The 26,090-nt window shown below is 54.4% G+C and overlaps 10 protein-coding genes across 10 annotated transcripts; 5 read left to right on the top strand and 5 right to left on the bottom strand.

The window, feature by feature from the left end:
• Window positions 1-97: 97 nt before the first annotated feature.
• VTN31DRAFT_1895 (uncharacterized protein) lies at window positions 98-1,353 on the top strand (the record flags this gene model as incomplete). Its single annotated transcript, XM_069402002.1, has 4 exons — window positions 98-146; window positions 197-238; window positions 308-1,231; window positions 1,283-1,353. 4 exons carry the CDS (start codon window positions 98-100, stop codon window positions 1,351-1,353), a joined length of 1,086 nt encoding a protein of 361 aa, XP_069257524.1.
• Window positions 1,354-1,720: 367 nt separating this feature from the next.
• VTN31DRAFT_1896 (uncharacterized protein) lies at window positions 1,721-2,291 on the bottom strand (the record flags this gene model as incomplete). Its single annotated transcript, XM_069402003.1, has 3 exons — window positions 1,721-1,742; window positions 1,802-2,067; window positions 2,133-2,291. 3 exons carry the CDS (start codon window positions 2,289-2,291, stop codon window positions 1,721-1,723), a joined length of 447 nt encoding a protein of 148 aa, XP_069257525.1.
• Window positions 2,292-3,824: 1,533 nt separating this feature from the next.
• VTN31DRAFT_1897 (uncharacterized protein) lies at window positions 3,825-5,246 on the top strand (the record flags this gene model as incomplete). Its single annotated transcript, XM_069402004.1, has 4 exons — window positions 3,825-3,860; window positions 3,917-3,986; window positions 4,047-4,868; window positions 4,933-5,246. The coding sequence occupies 4 exons, from the start codon at window positions 3,825-3,827 to the stop codon at window positions 5,244-5,246; spliced, it is 1,242 nt and encodes a 413-aa protein (XP_069257526.1).
• A 2,164-nt stretch (window positions 5,247-7,410) lies between these two features.
• On the top strand, window positions 7,411-10,097 carry VTN31DRAFT_1898 (uncharacterized protein; the record flags this gene model as incomplete). The annotated part of the gene is made up of 4 exons (XM_069402005.1): window positions 7,411-7,702; window positions 7,761-7,906; window positions 7,962-8,505; window positions 8,569-10,097. 4 exons carry the CDS (start codon window positions 7,411-7,413, stop codon window positions 10,095-10,097), a joined length of 2,511 nt encoding a protein of 836 aa, XP_069257527.1.
• A 1,667-nt stretch (window positions 10,098-11,764) lies between these two features.
• Window positions 11,765-12,296, bottom strand: VTN31DRAFT_1899 (uncharacterized protein; the record flags this gene model as incomplete). The annotated part of the gene is made up of 2 exons (XM_069402006.1): window positions 11,765-12,136; window positions 12,222-12,296. The coding sequence occupies 2 exons, from the start codon at window positions 12,294-12,296 to the stop codon at window positions 11,765-11,767; spliced, it is 447 nt and encodes a 148-aa protein (XP_069257528.1).
• Window positions 12,297-13,677: 1,381 nt separating this feature from the next.
• VTN31DRAFT_1900 (uncharacterized protein) lies at window positions 13,678-14,409 on the top strand (the record flags this gene model as incomplete). Its single annotated transcript, XM_069402009.1, has 1 exon — window positions 13,678-14,409. One exon carries the CDS (start codon window positions 13,678-13,680, stop codon window positions 14,407-14,409), a length of 732 nt encoding a protein of 243 aa, XP_069257529.1.
• Window positions 14,410-15,749: 1,340 nt separating this feature from the next.
• Window positions 15,750-17,842, bottom strand: VTN31DRAFT_1901 (uncharacterized protein; the record flags this gene model as incomplete). The annotated part of the gene is made up of 3 exons (XM_069402010.1): window positions 15,750-15,806; window positions 15,866-17,286; window positions 17,335-17,842. 3 exons carry the CDS (start codon window positions 17,840-17,842, stop codon window positions 15,750-15,752), a joined length of 1,986 nt encoding a protein of 661 aa, XP_069257530.1.
• A 796-nt stretch (window positions 17,843-18,638) lies between these two features.
• Window positions 18,639-21,989, top strand: VTN31DRAFT_1902 (uncharacterized protein; the record flags this gene model as incomplete). The annotated part of the gene is made up of 5 exons (XM_069402011.1): window positions 18,639-18,901; window positions 18,954-19,998; window positions 20,048-20,819; window positions 20,873-21,088; window positions 21,154-21,989. The coding sequence occupies 5 exons, from the start codon at window positions 18,639-18,641 to the stop codon at window positions 21,987-21,989; spliced, it is 3,132 nt and encodes a 1,043-aa protein (XP_069257531.1).
• Window positions 21,990-22,091: 102 nt separating this feature from the next.
• Window positions 22,092-24,255, bottom strand: VTN31DRAFT_1903 (uncharacterized protein; the record flags this gene model as incomplete). The annotated part of the gene is made up of 2 exons (XM_069402012.1): window positions 22,092-22,736; window positions 22,798-24,255. 2 exons carry the CDS (start codon window positions 24,253-24,255, stop codon window positions 22,092-22,094), a joined length of 2,103 nt encoding a protein of 700 aa, XP_069257532.1.
• A 634-nt stretch (window positions 24,256-24,889) lies between these two features.
• VTN31DRAFT_1904 (uncharacterized protein) lies at window positions 24,890-25,393 on the bottom strand (the record flags this gene model as incomplete). The annotated part of the gene is made up of 2 exons (XM_069402013.1): window positions 24,890-25,020; window positions 25,165-25,393. The coding sequence occupies 2 exons, from the start codon at window positions 25,391-25,393 to the stop codon at window positions 24,890-24,892; spliced, it is 360 nt and encodes a 119-aa protein (XP_069257533.1).
• Window positions 25,394-26,090: the final 697 nt, after the last annotated feature.

Here is a 26,090-nt window from a genome sequence, read left to right on the forward strand (position 1 = left end):
CCCTAATCTAACCCCGCCTTGTCCGTTCCATTCCGCATCCGATGTCATCGCAAGATTCGATATTCGCATTCGTTTTTCACAACCATTCCCCGTCATCATGCAATTTGAACCCTTAAAGAACGACCGCCTGCTCCGGGCGGCACGAGGTTGTTGTTTTCGAGATTTGGATGTGTCAATGTCTAACTTTTCTGTGCAGGTGAACCCGTTGATCGCCCACCGATATGGGTGATGAGACAAGGTATGATATCATGCCTCGCAGCTGTTTCTCTCTCGAATTAAGCATTTAGTTGATTTATGTTTTTCTCAGCCGGCCGGTATCTTCCGGAATATCACGATGCCAAAGGAGACCGTGACTTTTTTGAGTGTTGCCGCTCACCAGAGATTGCGTCGACATTGACCCTGCAGCCCGTCGAGCGGTATGCGGGCCTCATCGACGCCGCCATTATCTTCTCCGACATTTTGGTCATTCCTCAGGCCATGGGCATGACGGTGGAAATGATCGACAAAAAAGGCCCGTCTTTCCCGGAGCCATTGAAGTCTCCCAAAGACGGCCAGTACGAGAAGATCATGCAGAAGCAGGTCGACGTCAAGGAAGAACTGGATTACGTCGCCAAGGCCATCACCCTGACCAGGACAAAACTCGCGGGTCGGGTTCCACTGATTGGATTCTGCGGTGCGCCGTGGACTCTGTTCTGCTACATGGTGGAAGGGGGCGGGTCCAAGCTCTTTGTCCAGTCCAAGACATGGATCTATAAATATCCAGACGCGACCAAGGCTCTGCTACAGAAGATTGCAGACATTTGCGTCGAGTTTTTGGCCTTGCAGGTCGCGGCCGGTGCGCAGCTGGTGCAGGTGTTCGATTCGTGGGCGGGCGAGTTGTCTCCGGCGACCTTTGCCGATTTTTCTCTGCCGTATCTGCGGCATATCTCGGCGAATCTGCCCCAGCGGCTGCGGGAACTGGGATTGGAGCCCGTGCCGATGACGGTGTTTGCCAAAGGGGCGTGGTTTGCCCTGGAGGAGCTCTGCGACAGTGGGTACAATGTGGTTGGGTTGGATTGGCTGCACGACCCGGCCGAGGCAAAGAAGATCGCGCGAGGCCGTGTGACTTTGCAAGGCAATGCCGACCCGGGGGTCTTGTATGGTGACCGGGCTACTATTACCAAAACAGTCGAGGCCATGGTGAAGGGTTTCTGGAGCGATAAGAAGGGCTGGATTGCGAACCTGGGTCATGGTACGACAAAGTCTGTTGCCGTTCAATGTTCCTGCTGACTCGAATGAATAGGTGTTACGCCGTTTGTGGATCCAGATAATCTCAAATTCTTCTTTGAGGAGATTCATCGGTTGACTCAGTAGGCTTTCGAGATGATTGCTACATGAGTGTACAATACCCCAGAGAGCAACTCGTTTATACACTTATCCTTTGTCCCTCTTCATCATTCCCATAACTTTGTGTCGATGTAAATAGCTGATGTTGAAGAGCCCGGTGCCTTCGACAACCCGTTCATTGAGAACTTGGTAGTTGCGGTTGCCAGAAGCTCACCATGAGTCCATAATAGGTTTCAAACTTTCATGGCAGCAAAGGCACACCAAGTCGCAAGTGATATCGGCAGAAACCCATGAACTAATGGACCCGTGCCCGTGGACTCGCCCATTGATTTGGCGTAGTTTATGCCCGGACACACTCCCTGGCCTTCATTTTTCCAGAAGTCTTCTGGGATGATTAGACAGCAATGTCCTCATTCCTACGAAACAGTTAACAGATCAATCCAGAATAGGGCGATGAGCGTCTGGGCAGACATACCACAACGCTGGCTTTTCCTGAATAAACTTCCTCATCAGCTCAATACACTCCTGATTCTGTAGCACCACCACCTCAATCCCGCGGTTCTGGAGATACTGCTCGCCCCCAACGAAATTGACATTCTCCCCAATGACCACCCGCTTGACTTTGTACAGGACACATGCACCCGTGCACATATCACAGGGGGATAGCGTCGTGTACATGGTGGCGCCTGCGTATGCCGAAGCTGGAAGACGGCCCGAGTTTTCCAGCGCGGCGATCTCGGCCTAGATAGATACTTGCTTAGCTACGCTATTCTCGGTGTGTAACTGGAGGAAAGAGGTGAACTCACATGTAAAGTCGGGCTGCCCTTTTGATGGCGCATGTTATGTCCCCGACCTAGAATCTTGCCGTCTTTCGATACTAGGCATGCGCCAATGGGCATGCCGCCCTCGGCGGCTCCTTTCCGGGCTTCTTCCAAGGCGGCAATGAACCCGGGATCAGACTCCATGGTGGTGATGTTGATGAGAGGCAGTGAAATTTTTATCACAATGTTGATTCGAAATGGGAAATGGATGGGTGGGATGGCCGATGGCTATGTACTTCGGTTATAACTAGATTTCACGAACTCAAGAGCAGTGTTTCAGCTCCCGAAGTTATGCGATGAGATTCGGAGAATTCCCCGTTGATAGCCTTGGGAGTCTGGAGATTGGATACTGATACGCCAAGTAGTGTAAAGCATTTGAATTGCTGCATGATCAAGGGTTGGAGAGGTCGGAACAGCGGAATCAAAACCGGTGAGCTCCCCTGTTGTATGATATCAGATATGTGTACCGTACTCGATCCACGCCCTGGCAGCTCAGATCGTCATTTACCAGTCAGCTGCTTTGTATGTCCCAGGACTCTGGCCTGTTCATCGGGTCGATGCACGGTGGCAAGGGGGCCTGCGCGGCAACGGACAGCCACCGGAAGTCATCGGCTTTCTCTAGTTATCGCTTATCGCCGGCTTCCTGATCGAGAATTCGAGATAAGCAACCCCCGCCACACTGTGGCTGGTGGCTCTCCTTTGAGGCTTGGACTTTGGAGTTTGGCTTATTCCGTTTTCCCCCATCACAGTCGTTAAAACACTCCCAGAACGCTCTTGGATCATTCCGAGGGATCAACTACTATCAATGTCGGCAATCAGGCATCACGAGATGGAATGCCGCATTGACTCACCGCGAGGCCATGGTCATGGAATCCTCTGGCTCTGGCCCGATGGGCGGTGGGAGCTGACTAAGCTCCATGGAAACGCACGGGGGGAAGATTTCGAAAGGCGACGAATCTGATCGAATCTCCCGGGACTCCATGGAACGAGCCAGAAGCGCTCTCAGGCTGTATTGTTCGGTCATCAAGGCCATCCACAGTGTGAGTACGGTACGGGAGGAATTCCGTATTCACAGGGCCCAAAGGGAGCCTGACAGTAAATTGGTTGAATTTTCTAGTTGCAAGATCTCGCATGGTTTTTGTTCTTCCAGACGGTTCTCCTTCTTTCCCGCCCTTCCTTTAAGATCCCCGACGCGCCTTTCTCTCCATCGCGGGTGCTCCGTAACTTTTTCCCCGTTGTGGTTTGTCACAGGACGGAAGCTTGGCGTATTTTCTTCTCTTCGCCACCAATCTTCGTCAGAAAAACACCGCAGCCCAGCTGCTTGGTACCTGAAACGGTATTACGGATTCCATTACGGAGTACAAAGCTCTGCTTCTTCCCTCTTGTTCCACAGCTCTCATCTGCGGCTTTAACTATTTTTTATTTTTTTTTCCGGGTTCAGAAAAAAGTTCAAGATCTCTTGGTACTTGGAGACAGCATCTTCCTCCTCTTCCGAGTCGCATTCTCCCTGGATTCTTGACAAAAAATCCCGCTTCAGAGTGAAATCGCACACCTAGCCTTCAGTTTGTGTGGACTTCGTGTCTTCCTCGGCCTGAAATAGAACTAGTTTTTGTCGCGAACATCGGGTCTGCGACTCCGTTTCTCATCGCGTTTTTCCTTCCCAAAGACTAAACCACAATGGTCAAGGACACAAAACTTTACGACATTCTGGGGGTATGTACATGATCATGTTTTTTTCTGGTGATGAATCGGTGCTGACGGTCTTTTAGGTCCCTCCCTCTGCCTCGGAGTCCCAATTAAAAACCGCATATAAGAAAGGTGCTCTCAAGTACCATCCAGGTAGGTTAACCCTCACCACGTCCAGGACGTGCATCGCAGCTACTAACAATGCCGTTAAAGACAAGAACAAGGATAACCCGGACGCTGCCGAGAAATTCAAGGAGCTCTCCCGTGCCTATGAGATTCTGTCCGATCCCCAAAAGCGACAAATTTACGACCAATATGGTGAGGAGGGTCTGGAAGGTGGTGGTGCCGCGGCCGCTGGAATGAGCGCAGAGGACCTGTTCGCGCAATTCTTCGGCGGCGGCGGCGGTCCCTTCGGCGGCATGTTCGGTGGCATGCGGGACCAGGGCCCCAAGAAGGCCCGGACAATCCACCATGTGCACAAGGTCAGCTTGGAGGACATCTACCGAGGCAAGGTTTCCAAGTTGGCTCTGCAGAAGTCGGTCATCTGCCCGGGATGTAACGGTCGTGGTGGAAAGGAGGGTGCAGTGCGCCAATGCCCCGGCTGCGGCGGTTCCGGTATGAAGACGATGATGCGCCAGATGGGTCCCATGATTCAGCGTTTCCAGACCGTCTGCCCTGACTGCCAGGGCGAGGGAGAGATGATCCGGGACAAGGATCGCTGCAAGCGATGCAATGGCAAGAAAACGACTGTGGAGCGCAAGGTCCTGCACGTCCACGTTGACCGCGGCGTGAAGAACGGCCACAAGATCGAGTTCCGTGGCGAGGGTGACCAGCTTCCCGGCGTCCTCCCCGGCGACGTGGTGTTCGAGATCGAGCAGAAGCCGCACGAGCGATTCCAGCGCAAGGATGATGATCTCTTCTACCATGCCGAGATTGACCTTCTCACGGCCTTGGCCGGCGGCACGATAAGCATCGAGCATCTGGATGACCGATGGCTGTCGGTCAACATCGCTCCTGGCGAGACGATCACGCCTGGTAAGTGTGGCCCATCTCTTCCTGTTGTCTCTTGGAATGTGTTCTAATCAGACTCCTTTTCCAGGTGCCATCAAGGTGATCAAGGGACAGGGAATGCCGTCGTACCGCCACCATCAGTTCGGCGACCTCTACATCCAGTTCGACGTTAAGTTCCCGAAAAGCCACGAGATGCGGAATGTCCATCTTCTGGAGCAGGTCCTGCCACCTCGCCCGCAGCAACCGCTGCCGCCGCAGGACTGCATGGTCGAGGACTTTGAGCTGGAGGATGTCGACCCGAACCAGCATGCTCGTGCACAGCACGCTGGCAACAGCTACGACGAAGACGACGAGGACCATGTGCCGCCCCACGGTGAACGGGTGCAGTGCGCCTCGCAGTAAGCGTGTTTCTGTGCAACGGTGTTTGTCGTGGAAGTGGCCGGCCAGTTCCTTGATACCCCCTTTTTTTTTGTTTTTGTTTTCATGACGGAGCGGCCTGCCGACTACCCACGTTCTCGTCCTGGGCGTCGGCGTTTCGACCGGATTTCACGAGTGCTCCGGTTGAGGAGGCAGTCTCGAGAGCCCCCCTATCATGATGAGCTCGATGTGACCATGACTTTTTTTTTCTTTTTATTTCGTTTCTGTCAATTTCATATCAGGCGCGGATAGAATTGATAGGAATGAGCTTGAGTGCCGAGGTTTCAGTGCGGGAATGGGCAGACTGGGCGATGGGCGCGCATCTGCCGGTTTTTACAAGACTGCATCGCAAAGTGACGTTTGCCTTAGTAACTTGGTGGCTGCAGGCCTGCATTGTGTGCTCATGCTCTTTTCGTGTAGTTATGTTCTGCCTGTTTGTTTCCTTGCACTGCATATGATGATCTTTTAATGTCCGCAAGGAGATCGGGATCGGGCTGGGGTTGATTTGTTTTCCTGATTGCCTTGGTTATTCCTCTGCATCATGTTCGTATTTCTATGGCGTTGTTGCATTTGTTTTGCGAATTAGAGTGCGTTGATTTCGAGTTCTTACTACGGGTTCTCATTCTCGGTGTATAGAGTAGTTAACTTAAGAATTAAGTACGAGTATTCTGAATGAGAGAATCCGCTTGATTTCCTGACCAACTGATGAGAATCATCTCTGCTACCGACATCGAGTAAACTGGTGTGGCCAACCAGATCGTTCCGCAACCGAGAGCAGGAGCACAGTTTACCGGCAGCTGCAGGAGAGAAAACACCTTGGTCAAGAGCTCGAGTTGGATCTGTGCGGGTGACGTCAGTGATTCAATCGTACAGCTCTTTAGACTTGGACGCCTGAATCGAATACCTTGATCAGATCTGGCTCGGGAGTCCAATTCCTGTTCACCTTGGCTTAGTTCCGATGCTCCAACGAGTACGAACTACGGAGTACCAGTCTCATAATACTCTCTATGTAGGCAAGTTTACGTCAGGGACGAACTTTGATGAGTCATCCTTGGACTGTTTGCACTGTTTGCACTATTTCCGCCGGAAGGGCTCAGTTCGCGGCTTGGCGGACCCATTTGCATCATGGCGGAGAGAGATCACGCCTTCAGGATCCGCCCCGATTGGGCCATCCAGAGTCCCTGGCTCCCATTGGGGGAGCGGACTGACGCACGGGGCGGAAGCCGCAACTAATCAGATAATGGCCTGCAGCAGCCATCTCCGTCAGCATTCCATTTCCATACTGCAGGGAAATCTCTGATCGCATCCATCGCTTGGAAGTTCGCACCGGGATTTCAGGATGGAGTAGATCAGCACGATATGTATCTGCTTATACTACCTACTTACCTGTTGGGCAGAACCGCCAGTATGCAGCGTCAGGTGCATGGTCCGTGCTGGAAAGAAGCTCTCGTGCCGTGGCTAGCTCTAGTTAAGATGCATCGCGGAGAGTTTGGAAGTTTAATACATACAAACTGCCGCAGCTCCAAGATCCGCGGACGCTTCAGCCGGTTCTGCAGAGACTGAGAGCCAGGAGTCTCGTCGCTGGAGGCGAGTTCAAGGCCTCGCTAGCGGCGGTTCCGGCTCGTCTGATCGGGGTTCGCCACGATGCTCTATTAGGATGTATCTCTTGTTCAAGATTTCAAGTTGCAACGATGCTAACTGACCGGGGAGCTTCAGACGGACCTATCACTAACTATGCTCCTCGTCCATTCAATTTAGATATTTGACAGTGCCGTGGTTGTGGGGCGTGTTATACCACCTTCAATCACGACATCACCAACTGTGGTGGTGGCATAATCCCCCATTTTTCTCTTGTAAAAAAAAGCTTCACTTCGATTCCCCTTTGCTTTGTTGTCTTTAGCTTTCCGAGCCGTGTCATTATTATTTTCCGCGCTGCAGCCGCTGCAGCACAGGCATGCTCGTTTCTTCTTCTTGAGCAAGCTGCACGGGCCTGCTCGAGCCGCCCCTCGCTGCAGTCCTCTCTGCAGTATATCTAAATACGTTGCTGATTCTGCCCCGTGCAACCTCAGCTTGCATCGTTGTGCGCTGATCCCGGCCTCGTTGAGTGTTGCATTCTGTCCAAGTCCATAGCCCTTCTGAACAACCAAACATGGCTGAAGGCAAATGGTCAAAAACGGGCCATTTTCTGGCCAAGATTCTCGGGATCAAGCTTGCCTACCGCGACCCCCTAGGGGTCGGGGCTGATCCCGCGACGCGAGGGGAATCGGCGTCGTCTGACACTGCAGAGACCTACATTGAGCCCGAGCCGACAAGTCTGGAGTGGCTGCTGGACCTGGTCCCGACACGCAAGGATGTCGTCCAGTATTTTGTCAATTTGCTGCCCTTCCTGAAGTGGATTACGAGATACAATCTGCAATGGGCCATTGGCGACTTGGTTGCCGGTATGCTCCGCGGGATCCGCTTGTACAACGAATCTATGCTGATCTGATCGCCCTCTAGGTATCACCGTTGGCGCCGTTGTCGTTCCTCAGAGTATGGCCTATGCCAAGCTGGCGGAATTGGAGCCGCAGTATGGATTGTATTCATCCTTTATGGGTGTCTTGATCTATTGGTTCTTCGCCACGTCCAAGGACATCACCATCGGCGTGAGTTGCGCGCTCCGAGATTCTCCCCCAGACCCTCACTAATGAGCGCACGCAGCCGGTGGCCGTCATGTCGACCCTGACCGGTAACGTCGTCATCAAAGTACAGGAAACGCATCCGGAGATTCCCGCCCCGGTCATTGCCTCGGCATTGGCGGTTCTGTGTGGTGCCATTGTCACCTTCTTCGGCCTGATTCGATGGGGCTTCATTGTCGACTTCATTCCCCTGACGGCCATTTCAGCTTTCATGACCGGCTCCGCCATCAACATCGCTACCGGCCAGGTGAAATCCATGCTAGGAGAAAGCGCGGATTTCAGCACCCGTAACGCAACCTATCGGGTTATCATCGACACTCTCCGATACTTGCCCACAACGCAGATTGATGCTGCCATGGGCTTGACGGCGTTGTTTATGCTCTACGCCATCCGCGGTGCGTGCAACTACGGGGCCAAAAAACACCCCCACAGGGCAAAGACCTTTTTCTTCATTTCGACCCTGCGCACGGCTTTTACCATTCTGTTCTATACCATGATCAGCGCTGCAGTCAATCTGCATCGTCGCGATAACCCCCGCTTCAAGATCCTAGGGAACGTGCCCAGAGGTAGGAATCCGTCAGGCGATGTGGTGTTGATTGAACCAGATGCTGACGACAATATACACACAGGTTTCACGGCTGCTGGCGTTCCCAAGATGAACACGAAGGTCATCTCTGCTTTCGCGAGTGAGCTGCCGCCGGCCGTCATTGTTCTGCTCATCGAACACATTGCCATCTCCAAGTCGTTTGGCCGAGTGAACAACTACGTTATCGACCCGTCGCAGGAACTGGTGGCGATCGGTATAACGAATCTGCTGGGCCCATTCCTCGGTGCCTATCCAGCCACGGGGTCATTCTCGCGGACGGCCATCAAATCGAAGGCTGGCGTCCGGACACCGTTCGCTGGTGTGATCACCGCTGTTGTCGTTCTTCTCGCCATCTACGCTTTGCCCGCATTGTTCTTCTACATTCCCAACTCTTCTCTCTCTGCGGTCATCATTCATGCCGTCGGAGACCTGATCACGCCGCCGAATACGGTGTATCAGTTTTGGCGCGTGAATCCACTTGAGGTTATAATCTTCTTTGCCGGTGTGCTGGTCACCATCTTCTCGTCGATCGAGAACGGCATCTACACCACGATTTGCGTGTCACTCTTTGTGTTCCTGTGGCGCACTGTCAAGTCTCGGGGCGAGTTCCTGGGCAGAGTCAAGGTTCACTCGGTGGTCGGTGACCATCTGCTGGGACGCGATGGCAAGTACGGGTCGTTTGGCTCCACCCAGGTTCATCAGCCGAAGCTGGTTTCTGATAACCCAGACGAAACATACCGTAATGTGTTCTTGCCTGTCAGCCACCACGACGGGTCGAATCCGCAAATCTCGGTGGAGCATCCTTACCCGGGGGTCTTCATCTACCGATTCTCCGAGGGCTTTGTGTATCCCAACGCCAATCACGAGACCGATTACCTGGTGGAGCGGATCTTCAAGGAAACGCGCCGGACCAACCTGGAGTCCTGGCCGCGGCTCGGGGATCGCCCGTGGAACAACCCGGGCCCGCGACGGGGCAAGAAGGAGGAAAGCCGTGAGCATTTGCCGTGCCTGCGGGCGGTGATCCTGGACTTCTCGTCCGTGAACAACGTCGACGTGACGTCGGTGCAGACCTTGATCGACGTGCGCAATCAGCTGGACGCGTACGCGGCCCCCATCGCGGTGCAATGGCACTTTGCCAACATCACCAACCGCTGGACGAAGCGCGCCCTGGCGTCTGCCGGCTTCGGCTATCCGACTCCTGTCCCGTCCGACGGATTTCAGCCCTGGAAGCCGATCTTCAGCGTGGCGGAAATTGGGGGCGGGCGCACTGAGGCGGAGATTGCGGAACGCCAGCGCAAGCAGAAGACGGACAAGCTCAAGAGCGAGGATCTGGAGCAAGGACAGCAGGCCACCGAATTCGAGGCGAGCAGCAGCAGCAGCGTTGATGAGCCGGACCTGCAACAGCAGTTGGCGTCCAGTAAAGTCTACGACAACAGCCAGAAGCGGCGGTATGCCGTCGTATCGGGAATCAATCTTCCGTACTTTCATGTGGATCTCACGAGCGCGGTGCACGCCGCGATTGCGAGCGTTCAAGAGGCTGAGAGTTTTACAAGCAAGGATCTTGCGCAATGATTTCTACTTCTTGTTTGGAGAGTGTTTCGGGTTTTCGGTTGCATTCGGAGTTGACTTGGTATATACTTATTCGGGTTCATACAATTGTTTATATTTAGTTGATGTCTCAGATGTTCATAGAGGTACATAGGTAGTTTGGTACTTGGTACGGAGTACTGTGGTCTACAGTAATGAAGTTCGATTGTTATGCCGCTCGTTCTATGCAGTAAGTACCGCATGTTGTGTGGGTCCAAATCTAAGAGATGCCAAGCGGGTCCTCGAAGCTTGGGAGATCTTGATCTTGAATGGCACTCTCCGATTGGAGAAGCCTGTCTCGCCTAACTGAGTCGAGATTGGGTTCATTCGGATGACCCGCCAAAACTTGGCTTTTGCTGGCGACCTTGTCCTGCGCTTGGACTTGGACTGTGTTGGACATGCCTCATTTGCGAGGCTTGTATGTGTACTCTGTGGCTGGATGTGATATCGAGGCATTGCTTGCAACGGCAGAAAACTGTGGGGTGTGACATCCAGGAATACCTACCTAACTACTACTAACTAGGAGAATAGGCTACATACCAAGTAACTATGTGCTGTACCAGTTGCTATTGTCGTCAATTTAAGTATGGAGATAGTACTAGCACTGTGACAAACTCGGGATAGTACTTATTCTCGTTGTGATTGCTAACCCCTTAGCAATGACAAGCCTTCAGAAAGATAGAACTATGCTCTCCGCAGTAGTTAGTAGCTTAGGTAGGTAATACTTTGTATGAGTAGAGGAATCGAGACAAGTTTGCTCCCCATTCGATCCAGTCCCTCGGCTGAAAATCTGGTCTAGACGTACTCCGTATGTTTTATGATATAGGCATTTCAATGACTTGCGTTTGAGATGTATAATGGTTTTCATGCCGGCGGGAGACTGAATATGTACATACGAGAAGTTTGTACTGTTGTCGTCTTCATATACAAGGTCGCTCTTCGGCCTTCCGATTATGTTGGTATGTTCTGACGCTGATGCTCAGCTACCAATCACTCCATACAAGTCATACATCAGGGTTGAGGAGTATATTCCCACTGGCGGATAGGAATTACCTCAACTCTAGTACTCCGTACAGGAAATACTATACTCTGTCCATCAAGTGAGTGGAGCTTTTCGAAAGGTAGTCCAAAGATACCGGTCTATGGGGTTGAAAGAGTATCTCTGAAACAGGCTAGGTCAAGGCAGTGGTCAGCCTCTTTTCTGACACTATGGTAGTGAGTAATAGCCAACGGGCGAATACGCCCTATGTTCATGAACGTAACAGTGCAATCAATCCTCAGGACACCTGAAGCGACCGTCGACCGACCGGGAGGCTTTTAATGGTGGCTATTGCACGGCGTGACACCCTGCTAGGCTGCCACTGTATGCACTTGTAGCCACAGAACAGTGACTCCATCCAATCCAGCGGGTGTTCAAGCCCTAACCTCCTCCAAAGGTCCTGACAGTCGGCGTGCTCTAGATCAGCCAAAAGTGAAAAGCAGGATGTGCCGCCCAGGATATCTGAACTTTTGTCCCCTCCTCACAAAACAAAACCCCGAGATGGACTCTGTAGCCCAGCGCAAGGTCGGGAAACATATACATCAAAGCTTCATTACCCCATCTAGGTTACGAGGTAGTACTGTAAGACATGCACAGAATCACATCCCATCCCTCACCGCAACAACCCTCCTACCGCGGCCCAGCCCAACACAAACCCACTCAGCGCCTGCACTCCAAACACGTCCCCTCCCAGCCAAACATCCCTCCACGCGCCCTTCCTGCGCACGACACCTCTCCCCCCTATTCCCGCGGGAAGTCCAAACCCGATCAACCCATGCTCATTGATTCCTTCAATCTCTCCATTTGCACCGGGGAAGTACGCGCCTGCTCCGTGCCCGCCGCGGATTAGGAAGAAGTGGATTAGGACGGAGACAAAGATCGTGCCGACGAGGTAGTAGATGAATCCGGCGGTGGATTGCAGGCCGAGGATTCCGGCTGATGCGCCGAGAAGGAATGCGGTTAGAGATCGTATACGTGAGAGGACCTTTTTTTTTCCCGTCGAGTATATTAGCCGGGGTTCGGGGCCTGGAGGGTGGTCGGAGGGAAAAAGAGAGGGAAATGGGTCATACCCGGGTGTTGTGCTGGACGGACTCCGTAACCAGCGGGTGGATGAGGTTGGAGATTTCTTGTTTTGTTCGCGGCATTGCTTTGCTCTTGGAGATTCTATGGTGCCCTGGGCCTCGTGCTCTTGCAATACAAATGTATCCCGACCTTGATTGATTGGAATTGGGCAGTCCAGTTGATGCTAAGAGTCTGGTATGTTGGGAGCATGTGCTGCCTCCAAGTGTGCTTATTCCTCTTAACTAAATTTATGAAAATTCACGTGATCATGAGAAACTACATCAGCCTAACCGAAACTATACTAGCGTAATAAGAATCAATAAGCCAGTTGATTGCAACTCGGAACGAAAATTTTTATTCTTGGTTTCCAGAGATTAACCACCCATCATATTCGATCAACCGCCTCACCAAAATTGGCCAGCCTATTTAAGGTACATCGTCGCAGGATGCCGATATCTACCCCAAGTTTTTAGGCCATTCCGTTTGCGCTGGCGGCTCTTAACCTCCTCGAGCAGTACACGATACGGTTCGCCAGAGAGCATGAACTTCTCCACAAAGGTCGTTAGCCAGCTTGAAGCAACGACGGCAGAGAGCGACAAACCTTTCTCGCCGAAATTGGCTGGAGAAAGTACTCCAGACATCGGATGGTTCTTGGCCATTTGCTGCAGCACTTGGATGAAGAACCGGATCTGCACCTGGGTCGTCTGCTGCAGCAAGGCATACAGAGCGGCGGTTCGCTCGGCCTCACTTAAGACGCGGAACCACTGCTCGATGGCGCTCAACTCGTCTTTGAAGTCCTGATCGAGGGTGGCTGCCGCCATCTCGGACAGGGTCGTTTCGTACTGGTCGATATCATCGATCCATTGCTGCGCGGCCCGATCCAGGGCGTCGTCCATATTTCCCTGACTCTGGGAATGTTGATTGAAAAATACTTCGGACGCCGGACGCATAGTATTTCGGGCCGAAAGGGGGGAAGGGAAGCCCGACATATCTGCGGATGCACGCAGTTGATGGGAGGCACCCAGATTCCGCGATGACGACGGCGGCCGCAGGCCCGACTTGGACGCCTCAGGAGTGCTGTTCCGATTGCCGATGATATGGCTGGCCATGACGGGCTACAAAAAGAACGAAACAAATCCAGAATGCGAGAATTAGTTCCGAATTAGACAGATTCCTCGATTATTTATCCTTGTTTTCCTATTTTCATAAATTTAGTTAAGAGGAATATGACTACTATCCATGTATGTACTAGGTAGCATTCCTGGTTGGTCCTTCCAACCTCTCTCTATCAGGTTATGGCCCTCTGCTTTTCATTCACCTGAAGCCAACCTGTAGCTACTGGAGACGGATATCGCTGCGTAGTAGACCATAGGTCTCAATTGACACGAATTGCGCGATCTTTCCGTACTTGGAAGGGAGCTTCCCAGAGTCAGCGGGTGATGCTGGCAAGAGCTTCGCATAGCTATGGATCTTAAAGATCCCAGAAGCAGTTTTCCTGAGTTTACTGATCCCCCTACGGTGCGGAGGGCCCCGCAACGTGCCTCCCCGAACGATATAGAAATGGGGGACGCAGATCTATACATCCGACTTCCTCAAGTAGAGGACGATGCGGCCAGCATACGCAATGAAGCACACAACCCACACTCCGATGTGATGGGCGACATGTTCCAAAGCGCCCAAGGCGACCGCCGCCCGACTCCCGCTCCTGGAGGGGTGATTGGGAGCAAGACCCCCGAACTCAAGAGCTTCTGCACGAGATTCCACGCCTCCGAGGAGACCGCAAACAAGAGCGGACCTTACACTCCTCCCCCTCCAACCACCACACCGTTCACACGACCCGGCTCGACAATGGGAAATGTACCCCCATCCTCGTCCCGACTCTGTTCGGCAGACTCCAACGTTTCAGCAGTCGGGGGCGTGGGCGCGTGTTTCGGTGTAGGCGTTTGTGAAGCTGGCGCCGCCTCATTTGATATCGGTGTCTCTGGGGTTCGGATTCTCGATGAACTCTACGTCTCTGGAGACAACGAGCACCCCAGTGTCAGGGTCCCAGAGTCGATAAATATTTCTTGGCCCGTGGGGCGAGTTTGGATGTCGGTTTGGGGGTTCTGGCCCATGCAAATGCAGCCCCATCGTCTGATCCAGTGTATGGTAGGCTGCTGGCCGGTCCAAGCTTCGGACGGAGTTAAGGGCTTGTGATCAGGGCCCGAGGTAGGGACACAATTGGTGATTGCGATCATGCACTTGATGGCTTCTCCCCATAGTGCTTTCGGTAGGCCGGAATCAACTAACGCGCATCGAGTGCGGTCCATTATCGTCCGGTTGGTGCGTTCAGCTACTCCGTTTTCCTGTGGTGTATCGGGGATTGTTGTTTCAGTCTCGATTCCCGGTTGTTTGTGGAAGTTGAGGAGGCTGGTATTGATAAATTCTCGGCCTCCATCGGAATGGACGCATCCAATCTTACGGCCTGTGGTGGTTTCAAGGGATATTATCCAATTTCTGATCGTCGGGGCCGCATCGGATTTCGCGTTCAGGAGGAAAACCCATCGGTATCTGGTGGCGTCCTCCGTAATGATCTATTATTTGGCGCCACCGAAAGAAGGGATGTCTTGGTCTTCGTCGAAAAGGGTTTTGCCCCGCCTACCAGGTCAACGTAGGCACGGGCTCCAGGCCTTTTACGTCTGGTAGCTTCAAAGAAAACTTTCCCGTGTCATTGTGGCTTGTATGCACGTCTCACAGGTGGGTAGAATTTTCACGCCGGTAATGCGCATCCGAAGTCTAGGGTCACGAGCAAGTCGCTTGATGTCTTGTTCATTGAGGTGACCCAGGCGGCGATGCCAATGGGGCGTTGCTTTCCGTTGGGAGGCGCAATGAGTCGGTCATTTGGTTCATGGGAGACCGAGAGAGCATGTTCCGGGTGAAAATCAGGACAACACCCCTTCAAAATCCGGCAATTCCTCGACAGGGGCAGACCGATGACAGCACCGAGGAACACGGAGCTGAATTTGCAAAGCCACGATTTCCAATTGACTGACTGAGGTTCTCGCTCTTCTAAGAAAAAAAAAAAAAAAAAAACAAAAAAACTAATTATTCATTTCAGTACATGTATCCTGTATAGCCGTTGTGTTGATTTGCCCATTGATGACCGAGACTAGAGATCTCTCGTAGGATCAATGGAAGAGAGCAACTCAGTACTCGGAGTAACGTGGCAGAGAAGTTTTCACTACATCAAATGAAACAGAAAGAAACAGTTCAATTCAAATCTCATGCTTTGCTAGACAGGAATCAGAACAGAACGCTTCCTGGTTCCAGACATCAATCATGGGGGTTTGCACATAAGAAAAGAACAATATATCTGGAAATGCGGAATCAAACAAACAGAAAGACATCAACAAGCAGTGCATCATTCATTACGTCAAGTAGATAAATACAAAAACAACCAGATGAGAATCGTATACCGTTGCGCTCAAGTACAGCATTAGAAGTGCATGCATATGTCCATCCATTTCTTTTTTTTTTTTCCCTTGATTCTTTGTCGCTCACAGAGCACTGTCCAGTTTGCCCTCGCGCTTGGCTTCCTTGACTTGTTCAAAGACCTGCATCACTGTTAGACAATGGAGTCTTTTTGTGAACCAATGCTGAGAAAAAAACTCACCTTGAGCATCTTGTTTCGAGCTCCAAGAGCATTGACGCCACGAGCCTCCAAGCCCTTATCATCCAACTCAATGAGTTCAGTCCACTTTAGGTCTTTGAGATTCTCAGTATACTTGTGTAGCCGCAGAGACCGCAGCCATGCCGGAATATCCTTGAGCAGGTTCGGGTCCGTCGGGTCCTCCGGCGGCTTCGAGCTGCCACGTCGGCCGCGCGGCGACCGTCCGCGAGTCACTTCGGAGTGATCCGACAGGTAGCCTTCATGTCCGCTGAGGCCAAATTGGCCCAGCCCGAGAGTGTTCAGCCCGTTGCCCAGCAGGCCGCTGTTCGGGTCATATGCCGTAAGGAACCCGTTGTTCTGAGGCGAAGTGAACCCCATCTGCCCCAGCGGTGGCTGGATGGCGATACCCGGCGAGTTCGGGCGGGATCGGCGCCCGGCCATGGCCGCCTGCTGCTGTGCCTGCAGCGCCGCGATCTGCTGCGCGTTGAGCACCTGGCCCGCGTCATTCACCATCACGAGGTTGGCCTGCGGCACATTCGACGCCACGTTGGGCGAGAGATGATGGCTCGTGGTGTTGTTGGCCGTATTCCGCCCGTCATTCGACCGTGCCCGACGGTACTTGCGCGCGTCGTCCAGCGCAATCCGGTTGTTCACTGTGGACAACGCGGCCAGCTTCATCGCCGTGGCGTTCGCAACCATGTCGGCCTGCGACGACGCCTGCTGCTGAGCATTGAACGTGGGTGCCAGTGGTGTGCTTGCCATCGACGCCCAACTGGCATTACCAACGTTGTACGGGGAGAGAAGAGGTGCATCTTGACTGATTTCAGGGGCGGTAAGGGTTGTGCTCTGCACATTACCCGGTCGGGGTGAACGGAGCCCCGACGCTGCATTCGGCTGACTAAACTGACCCATTGGCTGCTGTTGCTGTTGTTGTTGCTGCTGTTGTTGCTGCTGTTGTTGCTGCTGTTGTTGCTGCTGTTGTTGCTGCTGCTGCTGCGGTTGCTGTTGTTGTTGCTGCTGTTGCTGTTGCTGCGACTGCTGCTGTGATGATTGTCCTGAAGACGATTTTGGCCGAGCAATCGGTGCCTGCGGTTCAGGCGCACGCTGGCTCCAGGGCGACGACGGGGGCTGGTTGAGATTGTCCTTGTTGTCAGGAGTGGAGATGGTCGGCGCTACCAGAGACGAACGATCACCACCGCCGAACACGGAGGTCGAGCCAGGGGCGCTGCCTGGAGCCTGATTGAACTCAGCCTTCTTTTTCGCGAGTGCGGCCGCAGCATCCGGAAACATGGCGTTGATGGTCGACGAATCCAGACCAGAGTTGCGTTTCGCACCAGGAGACGGTGGGGGGCGGCCAATCGAACTCCGCGAGCTTTCGACATTCAATTTCGACATGGCGTCACTCAGGCGGTTGGACATGGCGTCTGGGGTCGTTAGCCAGCTTGAAGCAACGACGGCAGAGAGCGACAAACCTTTCTCGCCGAAATTGGCTGGAGAAAGTACTCCAGACATCGGATGGTTCTTGGCCATTTGCTGCAGCACTTGGATGAAGAACCGGATCTGCACCTGGGTCGTCTGCTGCAGCAAGGCATACAGAGCGGCGGTTCGCTCGGCCTCACTTAAGACGCGGAACCACTGCTCGATGGCGCTCAACTCGTCTTTGAAGTCCTGATCGAGGGTGGCTGCCGCCATCTCGGACAGGGTCGTTTCGTACTGGTCGATATCATCGATCCATTGCTGCGCGGCCCGATCCAGGGCGTCGTCCATATTTCCCTGACTCTGGGAATGTTGATTGAAAAATACTTCGGACGCCGGACGCATAGTATTTCGGGCCGAAAGGGGGGAAGGGAAGCCCGACATATCTGCGGATGCACGCAGTTGATGGGAGGCACCCAGATTCCGCGATGACGACGGCGGCCGCAGGCCCGACTTGGACGCCTCAGGAGTGCTGTTCCGATTGCCGATGATATGGCTGGCCATGACGGGCTACAAAAAGAACGAAACAAATCCAGAATGCGAGAATTAGTTCCGAATTAGACAGATTCCTCGATTATTTATCCTTGTTTTCCTGATCCTTTTCCCTTGAGCCGGAGTCTAGCCCAACGCACCAAAATCGGGGACACCGGTGATGGAGACGGAAGCGAACAACACGCACAACCAATCCAGTGGCTGCACGGAATGATTATAGCTAGATCGAACCGGAATCAGACGCTCGTGACGAGAGGTTGAGGATGGCGAGGATCAGCCGAACCGAGGCGGCGTGGAATCAGCGAGAGGGCGACCAGGCCGGGTGTGTGTCAAACACAGGACGCAGGCCTGGAGGAGAGGGAAGGATAGACTTGAAGGAACGAACGGGAGTGGAGGGCGAGAAGAGAAGATGGGAATAAGAATTAAGGCCGTCGGGAAAGAAGAAACTAAAAAAAAAAAGCGTTCGGAGGGAGAAGAACCTGGGGAAAAGCGTGGGATCTTCTGTCTTGTTCTTATTTTTAGCTTTGATTTTTCCGCTTCGGTCTGGAATCGGGGTTATACTCGGTTATTGCTGACTAAAGGGTGGATCCGCGTTATCTCAGAAAGATGCTATCGATAACTCATGCAGGATGAGAGCGCATGAAAAGTCAATGAATACATAGTCAGAAGTCGAGTGTTGGCAACCGAGACTTGATCGCGCCGCGCTGGTATCAATTGCGCGACTTTCTCGGACCATACTCGTCCATGACGGTGCCATACTGTACCGAGGTTAACGCCCGTACGCCGGATCGATAGGATCGGCCGCAGAATGGATCCTTCAACCTCTCGGCAAGAAGAATCTCGCGAAGCCGTGCAGTATTCGTGGAAGCCAACTGAAGGCGAGACCAATATTCCCCCGGTTATCGACCCTCGCCTTTATGGCGAGGGCGCGAACGCCCAGGATGACGCGCCAATTGACATAAACGCACTGCCCGTCAGCCAGCGGAGACTACTACAAGAGCAGTTTAACGCTAGCGAGGAGTCGGAAGAATATGAGGAGTCCGACGTCGCTCCGGAAGAAGATGAGTCCAGGTCAGTTGCGCGGGAGGCTTCTTGCCAGGCGAGACTGACATATGGGACCTAGTGATGAGGAGATGGATGATCTGCCCGGCCTGCAGGAACCGCCCTCGGAGGACGGCGAGGATGATGGCCGGTCATGGAGACGGCGCCGGCGAAGAGGCGGGCCCTTCTCAGGGCGCTTCGGCGCGCGCGGCGGCAAGGGTATCCCGCGAGGGCCGCGCAAGCCGCTCGAACCAAGCCCCGAGTTCAAAATGCTGCATTCGCAGGCAACGGAAGCGTTTATTGATGGGGACTATGACCGTGCCATCAACCTCGTACAGCAAGCGATCCTAATCAATCCGGAAATTTTCGCGGCGCACTCGTTGCTGTCGGAGATCTTCCTGGCGCGTGGGGAGCGAGACAAGGCCATTACGGCGTTGTTCAGTGGCGCGCACACGCGACCGCGGGACCCGAGCGTGTGGCACAAGGTGGCCAAGCTCATTCTCGAGCGAAGCGGCGAGGATCGCCAGTCGGCGCTCAACGACGTGATCTACTGCTACAGCCGCGTCATCGATCTGGACCAGAAGAACTACAACGTGCGCTTCCAGAGAGCGGCCATTTACCGCGAACTGGGCCACAATGGCAAAGCGGCGGCGGAATACGAGCGCATTCTCAAAGATCTTCCGCACAATGTCCGCGCGCTGCGGCATCTCGCAGAGACGTACATTGACATGAACGAGCCCCAGAGAGCGCTCGACCACTATCTCGAGAGTGTCCGGTACTACACAAGCCTCGAGCCGACCACGGAAATGCTGGAGTTCTCCTGGTCGGACGTGAACATCTGCGTCGAGCTCTTCATCTACACGAAGCGCTACGAGGAAGGCCTCCGTATGCTCAGGTACCTGTCACGGTGGCTGCTGGATCGGAAAGAGGACACCATGTGGGAAGACATTTTCGAGGACGACCGCGAGTGGGATGCAGACCACTTTCCTCGACGGATCAAGACGACTGGCTTTGATCCCAATCGGTATCCGCTGGATTCATATGGCCAGGGTCTTCCGATGGAGCTGCGGATCAAACTCGGCGTCTTTCGTCTGAAGATGGGGGATCGGTATCATGACGAAGCACTGGTGCGTCTGACTCGTCTTCTTTGCGATCGAAGTTGCCTAACCTGGACAGCGTCACTTTGAATGGCTGAACCCCGAGGACAACTCGCCAGCGGCGAAGCTCTGGGACTATGCCGATCTCTTCCGGGAAGCAGCCGATGCCTTGAAAGAATCGGGCCTGTTCGAGGAAGCGATGCGGTACTATCGGCCGCTGCAGCTGACTGAAGAGTACGCGGACGTGGGCTACTTCATGGCCATGGGCGACTGCGCGTTCGCGTACCAAAACTACCAGGAAGCGGAACGCTGTTACCTGACGGTCGTCGAGCACGACGCGACCAACATGGCCGTACGCGTGAGTCTAGCCAAGCTGTACGAGGCGCTTGGTATGCACGAGGAAGCCCTCAAGTACGTGAACCAAGCGGTTAGGCTTGGCTGGGAGGAACGCGGCCGTCGCGGCCGTCGAAGAGACCATCGGATCGGACAGTTGGCAAGGGAGTTCCAGAGTGCCGAGGGCGCGGCAGCACCCAAACCCCTTGCCCCGAAGCCGGCCAAGGGGGCCGAGGCGGATGCGGAACAGCCGGCCGACGTGCAGTATCTCTACGCCAAGATGATGGAACTCCGGCCGGCGATGCGGCAAGGCGATCCCGGTGCGACGGAGGACTGGCTGGACATTGCCGACGCGCTGCTGCGTGACTTTCGGGGGAACCGGGTATTTTTCCCTCTGCAGCGGCACACGATCTTCCTTGGGTACACCAAGGATGCAACCCGCAAGGCGGGGGCGTACGGGAACAAGGCACTCATGGATGAGATGAGCGAGCTAGCTGGACGATTGCAGGAGACGATGCGTACGAACGTCGCGATCCTAGAGCATAGGACATCCAAGGCTGACGCGGTGCAGGCAAAACTGCTAAAGAAGACACGGCGCTGCCACCGCCCAACGACTACTACGGCATCTCATTCGACGAATGGCTCGATATCTTCCTCGAGTACGCGTTTGTGGTAGCCGGGCAGGGCGAAGCGGAAGAGGCGTACAGCACTCTCGCGGCGGCCGCGGAGGCCAGCGTGTGGTATCATGACCGGGAAAAGATCCGGCAAATCCATGTCTGTTGGCTGAGTACGTCCCCATTCTTCCAAGGAAAACAAAAAAAAAGAAATCCCCGGACTCTCACACAGCAACAGCATGCGCCATCCGCCTGGGAGACGAAGACATGATGGCCACCGAAGCCCGATGGTTCATCAAGGAATACCAATTCGTCACCGACACCTACCGGCTCTACGCCCTGCTCAGCTGTCTCTGCAGCAACCCGCGACAACCCACCTTCCACACATCCCCACACATGAAGTTCATGCTTCGCCAGGTCAAAGCCATCGACTACTCCCTCCCGGATGACAGCAACACAGCCGCCAACTCCGGCGCCGGCCCCCCACCACGCACCCGCAGCCGCCCGTCCATCTACCAGGAACGCGCCGCGTTGACCGCGCGCGACGAGCACGGCAACGTCGTGCGCGCCGAGGAGCTTGACTCGACGCTGCTCACCCTCTACGGCCACATCCTCTTTACGGGGTCGAGCTTTCTCCCCGCCCTCAATTACTTCTTCCGCGCGTACGCGCTCGACGACTCGAACCCGTTGGTCCTGCTCTCCATCGCACTGGCGTACGTGCATCACGCGCTGAAGCGGCAGGCAGACAATCGGCATTATCTCATCGTGCAGGGGCTCGCGTTCATGCATGCGTACCGCCGGGTGAGGGAACGGGGGAGTCCCGTGGAGAGACAGGAGATGGAGTTTAACTTTGCGCGCATGTGGCATTCGCTCGGCATCACGCATCTCGCGGAGGAAGGATATCTGCGTGCGTTGCAGTTGGGGGAGGAGATTCGTGCAAAGCATCAGGGGCCGGAGGATGGGTTTGTGGAGGATTTTACAGGAGAGGCGGCTGTTGCTCTGCAGGGGATCTACGCAGTGAACGGCGACTTGGCTGCCGCAAGAAAGGTGACGGAGAAATATTTGGTGATTTAGTGTACATTATTTATCAACGACTTTTTTTTTTATTACTCTAGCACTAGGTTCCAGGCGTTTGTATGGACGAATTTTGGTTTTGGTTTCAACCTCATATCACTGTTAAACCATGCTATCCTCGATATCGGGATCGTCAAAGAACACGGCGGACTGCCGGCGCATTTCCTCGATGACGCTGCTGCGGGACCCCCGTCGGGCCAGTGAGCGGGGCGTCTCTCTCGGCCGGCTCTTCTTCTCATCCGTGTCGTCTTCGGTCTTCCCTAACCTGTTGTTACGATGATCGTCCACATCCACCCGTCGAGACAGCAACGGGGACAAATCCCTTGATCCCGACGGCGACGTCCGGAGCAATCCTTCCATAATGACCGTCTCCAGCCGCATCCGATTCCGAATGAATGCAATCTTCGGAAACGTGCTCTGCTGGCCAACGTGCAGCATGCGCGCCAGACGCTCGGGGGATGGATCCGCCAAAATATTCCAAAAGTCCGACAGCGTCGACCGCGGCCAGATCGTCACCGTGCCGCTGAACCGCTGCAGCCAGATCTGACTCCAATCCTGGCCCAGCGGCCGCGGCAGGAGCTCCAGGTGTCGTAGCACGCGCAGCCATTTATTCAGGTCGAGCTTGAGATACTGCTCGACAGCGGACCCGAGGAAGCCGCCGCGCCAACCGCGTCCCTTGCGGTGCGTCACGGGCCGGCCCACGGTGCCGCGCGAGCTGAAGAAGAAGAGGTTGACGTGGGGGTTGACCTGTTGTTCGGTGAGTGTCTGTCGAAACCGATTCCGGAAAGAGGGAAAGAGGCATGCGCACCTGCGAAACAATGGTAAAGTTGACGTTGAAATGCAAATTCAACGCCCGGATCGGAATATCCGTGCGCAGACTTCCGTCCTTCCATTTATGCCCAAACGAGTACGGCGACAGGCTGCCGTCGCGATTCTTCTTCATCAGCACCACCGGGTTCAAGATTCCCGGGACTGCAGCGGACGCAATCACCGCGCTCCAGATCACGCAGTCCGGCGACGTCAGGTAGTTGGCCAGAATGGTCGGCGAGTGCGGATCCGATGGCACGCACGACACGTTGAGGATCCGTCCCGTCCGCTCAAACGCCTCCCGGAACGTCGTCGACCCCCGTGTAAACCAACTGCACTGTCGTGCCCAGTCCAGTGTATCGAATCGCGCCCCGGTCCGCCACCACCGCCGCACCCACGCCGGAAATTCTTCGTGGCATGCCCGAATTCGATGCGCCAGCGCTGGAACCAGTAGTTGCTTCAGCTCCTCGTCGGTCCGCGTCGCAACCAGCGCGGCGACCAGCGCGCCCCCTGATGTCCCCGTAATAATCTCCGGGAGCACACCGTTGTCCAGTAGTGCCCGCACCACTCCGAAATGGTAGTATGCAAACGTCGCCCCGCCCGACAGGCACAGCGCCGTGCGTCCAAAGTTTGTGTCGAGGTGCCGGAAATGCCGGTATTTGACCTCGCGGGGCAGTTCCCTCGTGTCCAGTAGCAGCTGCAGGGCCCGATGCGCCTCATCAATGTACTCCTGGACCAGGTGTTTTGTTCCCGAGTACGTCTCGCTATACAGACGCGGGTTCTCGATACCAACAAAGTTGTTCTTGACGCACGACTCCACCAGCGAACGCAGCTCGTCCACCTCCGTGACGGCCGGCCGGCCTTCTGCCATGGCCTTTTCCACGGCCTGGCGCAGCTCGCGCAGCTGCGCGGCCGCCTTACGTACCGTTACATGGTCATAATAAGCATACTCGTCCTTTTCTTTCCATCGATCGTTTCCAAGATATTCATCCAATCTCTGGGCGGCGGCCAGCCACCCGTTGTAGTCCTTCGTTGCACGCAGCGCCCGTCGTAACCTCTCGCGCTGGCCGGTCCAGGTAACATAGTGCTCGTAGAGATGAATGTACAGCCGAGTAAACAGGTAAGCAATGCTCAAAGCGACGATCCAGCCGAGCACAACGAGCAGAAGCGGATACTTGAGGACGTTGTAGAGGACGCCTTCTCTCGTCTCGTCGACGGTTCGTCTTTTCCGTCGACCACCGGGTGGCAGTCGCACTCGCTGGCGGACCGGGCGCCAATCATTGAGAGCCACCACGGCTTCGGCGTCGGGTGCATTCAACGCCTCCTCAAACTGACGGAGATGGTCGGGAGAGATAAACTCTCTTCGAAAGTCGGGTAGCTTTGACGGATCGTACGGATCGTCCGGATCGCTTGTGGAAGCGTCGGCATGGTGGGCTCTGGACTTATCGTCGGCAGCCATGGCGCTCTCTCATTATCATGGGACATGGCGACGCGCGTCGACTGTTGCGAGAGCTGATGACCTGGGTCTCCTTGACAATTCATGATTCCCAAGATCCCTGTTCGGATGGGGTGGGTCGGCCCGACGTCATGGGGGTACCAGCCACAGAGGGATCAGCCACAGAAGGGTTATCAAATCACGTGACGTGGGGGTTCTGAATCCGGGGAAGTCACGGGCAAGTCAAGAATCAGAGCCGAGTGCAGTTTCGGTGCACAACGTCACGTCACGACTTTGCAGTCGCATGGAGGCGATCATTCCAGTTTCAGCCATGTGCCCTGTGACTCGTGCCATGTCTATTCCCGACTCCGCCGGGCTCCTCCGAAGGGTTTCTGCAAGTCATCATAGCTGGGAATGCTATGACGCAAGAGTGCATTTTCGCCATTCCAGAAGGGAAAAGCAGGAGCCGTCCTTCGGAGGATCAACAATTGCGAACGGCTTTTTTGTGAAGTTTATCGAGTCAATCAGCGGGGAGATTTTGTCCGTCTGTTGTCTATTCGTGTGCGGTCCTGAATAGGGACTGCATTAGTCGCAGCGAATGAACCTTGGCGGCAGCCGGTGGCACCACCGGAGAAACGCAGCGCGAGGGATCGGCAGCTTAGCAACCCCGCCCTCTCTGATTTGATGCCACCGGGGCGGTTTCGCTCATTCTCTTTGCGGAATGGCCTCTCCCGTTGCCGAGTCTTTCTCTGTCTTCCGAGAGCGGTTTCGGAGCTTCGTTCGGACGCGCTGCGACATGAGGCCCCCTTGTCAGTTCTGTAACCTTCAACGGCCCTTGTCTCATCCCCGCGCCGCGGATCGTTTGGGGGCGGCTACCGCGGGTTTGAAATTTTGCATTACCATGTCACTCAGTGTTTGTAGAGAGAGACTTACCTCGGTATCGACCATGCCGTGTGATCTCGATATCTGGCGGGTTGGCGGTCAGCTGAGTCCTTTCGTGCTGGGACCCAGGATGTAAGTAAAAACTATGAAGGAGACGGAATGTGCTCGAACCGCCGGTGTTGTGCGTGATTGGGGGGGATGACACGAACCGAGCAGATGATCGTAGCGCCATGTGTGGTTGTTGATCGCGTTTCTTCTTGTCTGCGGTGCTGCGGTGCATCGTGCAGTTATGCCAGTCGTCGAATGGCAGGTCAGTCCGGAAGAAGCGCACTCTTCCCGAAGTGGTCCTGGTGCCGAGGTCCACGCTGATTGGCCGGTGCGAAGAAGAGAGAGCAGTGACCAGGACCAATCACATTCTCCGAGACTGGCAGATTGCAAGTAACCTACGCGAGGCATGAGGAGTCCCGTGCGGTGTGTTTCTCCTTGGCTCTTTTTGGCCTCTGCACAATGATTGCACGGCAGGCAAAATGAGTTGCTTTGCCAGTTGATCCTGATTGGTTCTGCTGCAGCGGACGATGGAGATGATGGAGTACATACATATGCGAGCAGCTCGATCAGAAATGAAGGTTAAGATTAGGATCCGGTCATTCACCACTGCCACAGGGAGAAGATTCCAGCGAGGGTGGCGGGCAACTACGAACCTACGGCAAAGGAGAGTCAAAGAGCCTCGTGAAAGAGCAGACTGATCCATCGTCGTGATTCGAATGCCATGTTTCTCGCTGTACGGAGTACTACAAACATCCGTCACTTCGTTCCTAGCATGAGAGCCATCGCGCCGAGCCATGGTGGAGGACGTTAGCCTCTGACAGAACCATACTTTGACGGCGCGTGCTGGATCCTGGTAGAAATGAGTATGTAGTACTGTAGTTAATTACAGTTGTTACTTACCCGTACTCGTAGAATACCGACTGTTTAGC

Source organism: Thermomyces dupontii, assembly GCF_041956625.1.
Source record: "Thermomyces dupontii strain NRRL 2155 unplaced genomic scaffold VTN31scaffold_10, whole genome shotgun sequence".
NCBI classification, from domain to species: domain Eukaryota; kingdom Fungi; phylum Ascomycota; class Eurotiomycetes; order Eurotiales; family Trichocomaceae; genus Thermomyces; species Thermomyces dupontii.